Source organism: Sinocyclocheilus rhinocerous, unplaced genomic scaffold, assembly GCF_001515625.1.
Source record: "Sinocyclocheilus rhinocerous isolate Xijiao unplaced genomic scaffold, SAMN03320098_v1.1 scaffold387, whole genome shotgun sequence".
In the NCBI taxonomy this organism is placed as follows: Eukaryota; Metazoa; Chordata; class Actinopteri; order Cypriniformes; family Cyprinidae; genus Sinocyclocheilus; species Sinocyclocheilus rhinocerous.
The window spans coordinates 2,419,162-2,429,811 of record NW_015651557.1 but is presented as its reverse complement, the minus strand read 5'-3'; the positions used below and the strand labels follow the sequence as shown (position 1 = coordinate 2,429,811).

The following is a 10,650-nucleotide window of genomic DNA, read 5'->3' as shown; positions in this document are numbered from 1 at the left end:
ATGTCAACTATTTTGTTTCTCATCTGTTCTTGCATTTCTTTAGATCGCGGCATGATGTGTTGCTCTTTAAGCATGCTTCTCTTTGTCAGACAGGTTCTATTTAAGTGATTTCTTGATTCAACAGGTCTGGCAGTAATCAGGCCTGTGTGTGGCTAGTGAAATTTAACTCTGTGTTCTAAAATAATGTGGTTAATCACAGTTCTTTCATGTTTTAACAGAAGGGGGCAATTCATTTTTCATGTAGGGCCAGGTAGGTTTGGACAGCTTTTTTCCCTTAATAAATGAAATCATCATTTAAAAACGGCATTTTGTATTTACTTGCATTATCTTTGTGTAATATTAAAATTTGTTTGATGATCTGAATCTTTTAAGTGTGACGAATATGCAAAAAAAAAAAAACAGGAAGGGGGCAAAAACCGTTTCACGGCACTGTATGTGCAAATAAAAATAACTGTTCCTGTAGCTCAAATGGCAAAGCATGGTGCTAACAACACCCGAGGTTCCCAGGAGCACACATAGTGATCAGATACCTGGAATGAACTGTAAATAACGACAGAGAGCATGTGACTGTGAGTGTGAGTCAGATGGAAGACTGTATCCGGGGTGAGGTTGATCATAGAAAACACTGAGGTGTTAATGATTTAGATATAAATGCTTGATAGGTGTATTAGTTGACACAAATTCCCAAGTCTCAATGTTCATCAGTTTGAGTTTCAAATCGGGGAGCGGAGAACAGCGTTTCTGCACACGTGCCCACAGATGCGTGTCGCAATTACAGCAGACTTTTTCAAAAGGGATGCAGTTAACCAGTTAATGGTTTAGATATAAATGCTTGAAAGGCATATTGGTTGACACAGATTTCCAAGTCTCAATATGTGTATCTGTTTGAGTTTCAAATCGGGGTAGCAGAGAACAGTGTTTCTCCGCACATGCACACAGATGCGTGTCGCAATTACAGCAGACTTTTTAAAAAGGAACGCAGTTAACCAGCTCTGTCAGCGTGTGGTTAAGGAGCATCGCGGTGATGGACACATTCTCAAAGCATGACTGACGGCTGGACGGGATGCCGAAACACAGACACTCTCCATCTCTCGTGCTTGCTTGCTCTTCCTCTATCTCTACTGGCTGGCATCACTTTTAGGCTAATTACTTTAGCAGCCAACACTGGAGGAGCTCTTGGACCGAACCCAAATGGGCCATCAGCACCAGAGCTGTGGATAGTTTAACTCCACACTCGCTCTAATATACTGCATGCTCTCTCTCTCTCTCACACACACACACACACACACACGCTTGCAAAGTCTTCTACTGCAGTTAGCCTGTTACAGAGGTCACAGAATTGAGTTATGGGAGCTTATATGAGATATGCCGCTTTAGAAGTGTGGAGATGTGCTCATTGTGATTATTACGAAGCCTGTTTAATGATGTAGAGGAAGACAAACTCATGCATACATGTGCATGCGGAAGTTTCTTCAATTGAAGGTACATTTCCCATAGGTTGAATTTTATATGTATTCTTTTTTTTAAATTATTCCATTATATCCTTTTAGACACAGACTTTAAATCTGGAATATTCAAATCCAAATCCATTATAAAAATGTTTAAACTGTGTTCATCTGAACTAAGATCAATATAAACCTTTCCAAAATACACTGTCAGCCAAAAGTAATCATTTTTGATGTTTTTGAAAGAAGTTTCTTCTGCCCACCTAGGCTGCATTTAAAAAAAAACCTCAAAGCCATAATATTGTGAAATAATTTTAGAATTTAAAATGTTTTCTATTTTAGTATATTTTGAAATGTAATTTAGTCTTGTGATGAAAAGCTGAATTTCAGTGTCACATGATCCTTCAGAAATCATTCTAATATGCTGATTTACTGCTCAAGAAACATTTCTTCTTATTATCAATGCTGAAAACAGTTGTGATACTTAATATTTTATGGAAATTGTTATACTTTGTTTTTTAGGAAATACAAATCTTTTCAGATGTCTTTGTCATCAATTTAAAGTGTCCTTTCTGAATAAAAGTTTGAATAAAAAGAATTGTAAAAAATCTTACTGACGCCACCTTTTGAATGATAGTGTATATAAACAATTTTAGATTTATTTATTTATAATTAATCAAGTAATTGACAAGGAAATGCTAGCTATGAAACCTTAGCAAGACAAACGAGTCAGCCATTTTCCAAAAACGTTTAGAATGTCATTTTCACCACAGAATGTTATTAAACACAACACATTTCAGATGTGATGAAAATGTTCATGACTTTGACACAAAATTACAACACTCTCCAATGATATATGTATATCTGCTCTTGGTTGGTAAATGAAAATAAGAAGTATGTTTTAAGAGAGTTTATTTAAGTTCACAGGGCTAAAAATGGCCAGAAACACCCGTTGGCTATTTAGCACCTACACTACGGGACCTCAGAGCTCAGCTTGTATGTTCAGAAATTAATTATATTAGACAAGAGCAAATATAGGTCATGTGGAATTAGCAATGCAGACACTTTTCCTCTCTGTCCCTCTTCATCTACATCTCTCTTAAAGAGAGATAGTTCACTCAAAAAAAAAAATTGTGTCATGATCTGCTCACCATCATGACATTTCAGACCAGACCTGAAAACCTCTCACTTTTTCTGGGTATCTGTTGTTCTTTTTCAATATATTACTCTATTACTTGAAATATAACTTGTCTTCATTCTGTTATCTGAACATATGAGAAGGGGTATTACTATTCATTAAACATGAATCCGATTTCAGGAGGAGATTACAAAGCAATTTTCGAAGAAAAAAAAATAACATTCTGTTTTTTGTTGTAACATCGAGTTTGATGTTGAAGGGATAGTAAAACTGATTACAGTGATATCTATGCATCATTACACGCTGATGGGCCTCACAAATGGCTTCAGAATTCATTCTAAAGCAGTTTATATCCTATTACGACTTCATTACACAGGGCGCGTATTGCTTATGGAGTATTGATATCAAATGTCATTGTTCCCTCATCGTTTTGTGTTTCATCAGCCCTCCGGCCCGCTCATCTCACACACAAACACGCATGTACACACGCTCTCCGCTCGGCCTCAGGTGTTTGGGCACAGCTATTACTTTATCAGGCTGTTTTTTCCTGCTCATTCAAATGGCTCCCTGATGAACGGCGCCCCCGCGTTCTACAGAGAGAGATTTTAATTCGTATTATTATTAAAAGAATCACTCACTGCAATCTGTTGCAAAAACACCATCTGCTGGATCACTCGTAGGACCTCCGTTGCTTATTAGGCAGAATTAGACAATGATTTCCTCTCCTCTGCTTTGCATTCCTTCTCCCTCCTCTCTCAACTAATTCAACTTAAGTTGTTTTATGGCACTTCGCAACGAGCTTTTCTGCTGCATTTCATTCCAGTGATTAATTCCCAGATGTCATGTGTTTTGGGATGAGCTCGGAGTGATTGGCAGAGGGGTTAACTCTTTAACAGCCTGGGAAGAGATGGGATTTTGTGCAGGAGTTTTGTCTGTAGGTGTGGAGGCGGTCAGACTGGCGGGAACACGGGGTTCGAATCTGGACTGCGTCATATCCGAATCCCCGCCGCCCTTTCATTTTCTATCTCGCACTCATTGTAATATCAATTTAAAACACCCCTATACATGTTTTCTTACAACTGTTCTCTTAGTCTATTTTAGGATGATTTTTTGCAAATATTTAAAATATTTATTTAAAAAGTATTTATATGCACATCGTGATAGTATATATCGTTCCAACTTGAATTTCTGCAAATTTAATTTAAAAAAATGTATTGCAGTAATGTTGTCAAATTAAACGAGCTCAAAATTAAAACATTCAGACACATTAAAGTAATGAGTAAATGTGTCATAAAATGATGTCACAATACAATAAATATTATGTCACGAATTGCTACTGTGGGGAGAGAAGGAACGCGGAGACACAGGAGATTGACGAACAACAGTCTTTAATTATTCAAAACCAGGGATAACACAAGGCAGACAGGAACACATAGCACATTGCATAGACGACACCGGACAAAAGGAATCACAGAACAGACTACACTATAAATACTAGACTTAACGAGAGAATAAACTAGACACACCTGAACCAAATAACTAATCAGACAAGGGAGAAACTAGGTCACGGAGCATGTGGGGGAGGAAAACAAACACAAAACAGTCCATGGGCATGACATTACTGTAACACCATAACAATTCCACCGGGGAGGGGGGGCGGTCGCTCTAGGGACAGGCTTACATGGGACGGACGGCCTCCAGAGCAGTACCCGTTCCGGGACCCATGGCGGATCAGGTAGTTCAGGGAACCATGGCGGGGCAGGCAGCTCGGGGAGCCATGGCGGAGCAGGCAGACTAGGGAGCCATGGCAGAGCAGACAGTTCAGGGGGCCATGGAGGAGCAGCCAGTTAAGGAGGCCATGGCAGAGCAGACAGTTCAGGAGGCCATGGCGGGAAAAAAATTACTTGGGCGAAATTTCGGGTTCTGAGGCCCTCCGTGGCCTGACGTAGGAGCAGCAACCCTCCCTGGGCTTGACTCGGGAACTGGGGCCCTCCCTGGGCTTGACTCAGAAACAGGGGCCCTCTCTGGGAACGGGAGCCCTCTTCGGGCTTGATGTGGGGACGGGAGCCCTCCCTGGGCTGGACGTGGGAACAGGAGCCCTCTTAGGGCTTAACCTGGGAACTAGAGCCCTCCTTGGGCTGGACGTGGGAACGGGAGCCCTTTCAGGAGCGGACTCAGGGGCTGGAGCCGACACTGGAGCGGACTCAGGGGCTGGAGCCCACAGTCTCTTCCTCCGCATCCTTCTCTTTTGGGCAGAGGTGGAGGAGAATACTGCTGTCATCCTAGGGCTTGGAAGTGAATCGGCCAGCGGGCTTGACTTCGGAGCGGCCGGCGGGCTTGACGATGGAGCGGTTCTGGATCGGGGCCGGACGCTCTCCAGATACCGGAGGATCTCTTCCCTCCAGCTCAGTCCCGTGGTGTCTGGGAGGTCGACGGGGCGATGGTAGTTGGCCCCGATCCAGAACAAAGAATTCAATGTGGCGTCATCCAACGCCGTCTTAACGGCGAGCCCACAGAACTCCCTGGCGTACTCCACAAACGGAAGATCTCTGCGGGCTAGGGCGGCGAATCTCACGGCGATTTCCATGATCGTGGAGGGGAAAAACAGAAAACAAAACACTTTCAAAAAAGGAAACAAAAACAAAGAGAAGGGGCGCCGCTTACTGTTCGGTCCGGTGTTCTGTCACAAATTGCTACTGTGGGGAGCGAAGGAACGCGGAGACGCAGGAGATTCATGAACAACAGTCTTTAATTATTCAAAACCAGGGATAACACAGGGCAGACATGAACACACACATAGCACATTGCATGGACGACACCGGACAAAGGAATCACGAAACAGACTAAACTATAAATACTAGACTTAACGAGAGAATAAACTAGACACACCTGAACCAAATAACTAATCAGACAAGGGAGAAACTAGGTCACGGAGCACGTGGGGGAGGAAAACAAACACAAAACAGTCCATGGGCGTGACATTTTAATAGTCTTAAAATAGGCTTTATTTTTTATACTGATTATAATCTCTATTTGTAATATTTTCTATTTATATACGCACACACTACCTTTAAAACGTTTGGGTATTAGATTTTTTTAAAAATAAATTTTAAAATAAATTCATTGCTTTATTCAGAAAGGATGCATTAAATTGATTGAAAGTGACAGTAAAGACTTTTTACATTCTTGCCAAAAGATTTTAATTTCAAATAAATGCTGTCCACCCCCAAAACAAAATCAAGACTTTGTAAAAGAGCATAATAGGACCCCTTTAAACTTTCTATTCAAAGAATTCTGAAAAAAAAAAAATTTGTATCACTGTTTTCACCAAAATATTCAACATTAATTTATACAGTAAAAAAAAAAAAAATGTTTGAGCACCAAATTAGCATATTTGAATAATTTTTTAAGAATCCTGTGACACTGAAGACTGGAGTAATGACTGCTGAAAATATATTTAAAAAATTATTTATCATTATTTTTGATCAAATAATGTTCAATCAAATGTATTGTTTGATCAAATAGTGTCCTTTTAAATTATAGTCTCGTGATTCAAAACGTTATAATATATTTGCATAGTACAAATCAAAATTTTATTTCAAAAGAGCAAGAGAAGCCCTGGTTTTGGATTCTACCCATGTATTCTCCAGTCTTGTCTCTGTGATTACATGTGGAGTACTGGCTCTGTTTAGGGATCCAGACTCTCACTCAATCTCTCTCTCTATCTCTCTGCTGTCCCCAGGTGGCAGCGAGTCGTCCTGGGATAAAGAGAAACTCCAGTCCCCCCCCTCCTCCAGAGCCCAGCATGGTCTGGCTCACGCCGTCCTCGCCGCTCAGCACGGCCTGTCAGGGTCTCATCTCTCTTCCCTACAACAGAGTCATCTCCTGGCTAACCGTGAGTCATTCATTCATTACATCCACTCATTCACTCAATCACCAGCTCCAGGTGTATTGATTACGCTCAGCCCGATTGAGCTACACGTCGTGTTAGTCATTCATTCTTGGGTTCAGTGCATACTCCCGTTCAGGCTGCCCATTTAGACTGTTCTCCAAGTCACAGTATTGTATAGTGTATTCATGACTAGCAAGTGTTTTTCATGTTTTTTTTAAAGACAACATGAAACATTTCAAACACATTTTACTTCTGTAATGTGACATTTTTGAAGTGAAACTGAGAGGAAAACATTGATTTTATCCATTGGGATTTGACTGGATTGTAAAATATGAGCTATGATATTTAATATTGTATTCCCTCACCTACAAAATCTTAGGTACATAACTATAAAAGTTATTTGAAAAACAGAAAAAAAAAGTATTATTGTGACACTGAAACATTCTGTATTGTATAAAGTGCTATATAAATACATAAGTAAATAAATAATTCATTTTCTTGTTTAGCATAACAAATCTGCACTGACTAAATCAAAACATTTATTAAAGGTGAATTGTGGAATTGTAAAAAATAATGAATGTTTTCGAACATGTTTCCTGAACAGGCCCCCCTCTATCATTGGTCAGACAACCTGATAGTCCCGCCCCCAACTTTATGCCATTGGTCGAGCCAGTGTTGCTGTGTCAGGCTGGTGTGATTGTTTTTATAGAATATTTTACAACACCTTTAAAATAGAAAAAAAGAGTCTGTATTCATAGTTTTCAGTCACATGACTGGCGCAGAGACCTGGAGGGCAAAACATCCACAGAACTGCAGCACAGGGCGGTCAATTTACCATCTGTTTCAAGCCACAAATATTTAGATCTCTTCTCAAAAGAAGAAAAACAAAGATATGTGAACAAACTGAAAGTCATACAGCATCTGCCGCAGTATTTCAATCTCTAAAACAGCAGGACCTTCTATAACAGTGATATTATTCGATCAAATTCAATGATGAAGCATGTTATATACAGGCAAGCAGATGAGCCCAGAATATGAATGAAACTTTGTGCGTTGAGTTCATGTTCTGGGTTCATCTGCTTGCCTATACATAGCATGTTTTATTAATAATCTAAATGCTGAATTTGGTCCCATTAAACCACATTAAGCATGTTCTTCATACTGGTTTTCTATGGGAAAATGCTTAACATGCAAGTTAACATGGTGTTTTAGTTTTGCCCTCCAGGTGGGCATCGCTGTAAGGATGTGACATCATGTGAAAACTATATATTTATTTAATGTTGCCTTTAAATATAAAGTGAGGTAAACAGAAGTGATTAGTGCATCGCGGTCACCGTTTACCAACTAAGTTCCATATAAACAGTCTCTCCCTTTCTCTGTTGTGGTCGTTCAGGGCTGGACCTGCCGTTTATGATGATGCCCCACCCCCTGCTGCCCGTCAGTCTGCCGCCTGCCTCCGTTGCCATGGCGATGAACCAGATGAACCACCTGAACACCATCGCCAACATGGCCGCAGCTGCTCAGATGCACAGCCCCCTGTCCAGAGCAGGAGCATCTGTCATCAAGGTAACGCACGCAGCCTCAAAGTTGAGACTTCAGCGGCCAAACGCAGAGAAGTCATTCATTAGGGCTCTAATGTGCACTCAGATCTCTCAGCTAGAGTCAGCTCATTTTCACCGCGTGCACAGCGCATCAGTCAGAGAACTGCAGATCCCCTCGGATTGGTGTCTCGCTCCGATGATACGTTAGATACGAGCCGGTCTCGCTCTACGAGCCATTTAACGCCTGGGAGAGAGCTGTATACCAAACCATCTTAATTTCTACAGGAGAGAGTTTGATTTGAAATACTCAGAGGAGGAATAACAGAATAAATGTTGTGTTGGGTCCGTGCGGAGCGCGTGTTAGGGAATATTAGATGCAGACTTTAAAGACAAACACTATCTGTTATCTTACTGCCATGTTCCCCCTGAGAGGAGAGTGTGTGAGTCAATTTACAGTTGGAGGAGGACACTTGTGTGTTTCTCCGAGATGCCGAAACGGCCCGAGGCGTACAGTACACACACACTTTTACATGGAAATTCACCTCCACACACAAACACACTTAAAATAGCAGTAGCTTCCGTCTGGGTACCACTATATAACATACAGAATGTGTTTGAGTTTGGTTGATACCTCTGGAGATTTAATGGACTTCTTAGTTATGTTTCATTTAAGAATCAACTTTGTCCCGGATGTTTCTCTTAAAATTCTTTTGGAAAAATAAATAGACGCAATGAGGAAATTACTGTAGAGAATGAATGAAAATGTAGTTTTGGGAGAATGTGATGAGAAATTGCTGTCTAGAAGAAATATTTAAGAGATATTATTCAAGAGATTTTATTTGTGAGTTTTTTGTGGGAAAATGCAGTGTTGATGGAAATCTTAAATCACTTGCATTATCATAACAGTGTTATTTTAGTATCATTGATATACTATTAAAGTTTCTGTTAATATTTTGAATTAGATTCTATTTTTACATTGTCTGTTTTCACTATAGGTTTATAGTTTTAGTCATTTTGTTGTGTTTTTGGCATTTTTAAAATGTCTATATGATATTACTTTTTTATTAGTTTTAGTTTATTAGTATATTAGTTATTTTAGTACTTCATCTTAAACCAAAACGAGAAATAAAATAAGTGAGTTTTTTGTATTTTATTTCAGTTAACATTTACTTTTTTTTTTCAAGCAACAGTTTTTTTTTTTTTTTATGGTTTTGGTTTTAGTTTTGTTCATTTAAAATGGCAGGCCTGTTGGAGTCATTTGTAAAGAATATGTGAACTGAATCTTTGTGTGTGTGTGTCAGGAGTGTGTACAGGACAGTCCGTCTCCTGCTCCGTCTCTGGAGGAAACCCCTCGTCCCGGATCACAGCCCTCTTCCCACCCCAGCAGTAGTGTGTCCAGCTCCCCAAACCCACACACACAGAGTCATGAACGCCTGGGTCAGTACAGACACACAATACTATACACATTTAGCTTAAATATGTCTAATACCCCTCATAGACTGATTGTTTTCTATAAAGCCAATTATAATGACTACAGACTAAGCCACCCACAAAAGAATGAAAAAGGCATAATAAAACAAAGATATTAGATTTACAAATGACAAACTGCTCCCAATGGTAGGCAATTACATCCCTATCAGAATTACATCACTTCTGGGACAACTAGATGCATGCTTTCTCTTTATGTGTGCAGTTTTGAACCCAACCGATGGAGAACTGCCAGAACGAGACACCGGCATCAATATGAAGAAAATCCTTAAAGAGAAAGGTTAGTTCCTCAACAGCACACTAAAACACTGTCTACACCACAAGTGCAGTCACATTCAAAAATTAATTTTGTTTGCTAAAAAGCTTAATTGTCAATAGTGTAGCAATGCATCAAGCCCCTTTGTAAGTCAACGCAACAAATTTGTGGGAAAAAAAAACCTCATGTAAAATCTGCAGGAGGGAATTTTTCATCTTTTTGCGAAATTCCCGATCGACTGAAATGACTGGATTTCACCTGTGAAATTTTGCAGTAAATGAACACTGTATCCTAACCAGGTGTAATGCAAATTTCCATTGTCAAATGTGACCCTAGACCACAAAACCAGTCATAAGGGTCAATTTTTCGAAATTGAGATTTATACATTATCTGAAAGCTCCATTGGTGTATGTTAGGATAGGACAATAATTGACCGAGATACAACTATTTGAAAATCTGGAATCTGAGGGTGCAAAAAAATCAAAATATTGAGAAAATCGCCTTTAAAGTTGTCCAAATGAAGTTCTTAGCAATGCATATTACTAATCAAAAATTAAGTTTTAATATATTTACAGTAGGAAATGTACAAAATATCTTCATGGAACGTGATCTTTACTTAATATCCTAATGATTTTTGGCATGAAAGAAAAATCAATAATTTTGACCCATACAATGTATTTTTGGCTATTGCTACAAATATACCCCAGCGACTTAAGACTGCTTTTGTGGTCCAGGGTCACAAATAATATCTCTTTCCTCATCGAAAGTGAAAATGCTTTTATTTTTACTAACAAATCGTGATTCACCAATAATGGGTTTTTTACTTAAATTTGATCTACATTTACAGAAAAATATAGAAACAACTGAAACCATATGTACATAACAGTCAC

General features: G+C 39.5%; 1 protein-coding gene across 5 annotated transcripts in view; it reads left to right on the top strand.

Annotated features, from left to right (window-relative positions):
* The window catches only part of dacha (dachshund a), a 159,068-nt gene that overhangs the window by 129,106 nt on the left and 19,312 nt on the right, over positions 1–10,650 (top strand). For 2 of the 5 annotated variants that reach the window (XM_016518647.1, XM_016518646.1), the window contains exons 4-7: positions 6,326–6,478; positions 7,869–8,041; positions 9,318–9,453; positions 9,710–9,784. In XM_016518647.1, coding sequence (XP_016374133.1) covers positions 6,326–6,478; positions 7,869–8,041; positions 9,318–9,453; positions 9,710–9,784 — 537 coding nt within the window. Of the gene's footprint in view, positions 1–6,325; positions 6,479–7,079; positions 7,167–7,868; positions 8,042–9,317; positions 9,454–9,709; positions 9,785–10,650 lie in introns of all 5 variants that reach the window. The other 3 variants (XM_016518651.1, XM_016518648.1, XM_016518645.1) reach the window with 2 other exon arrangements.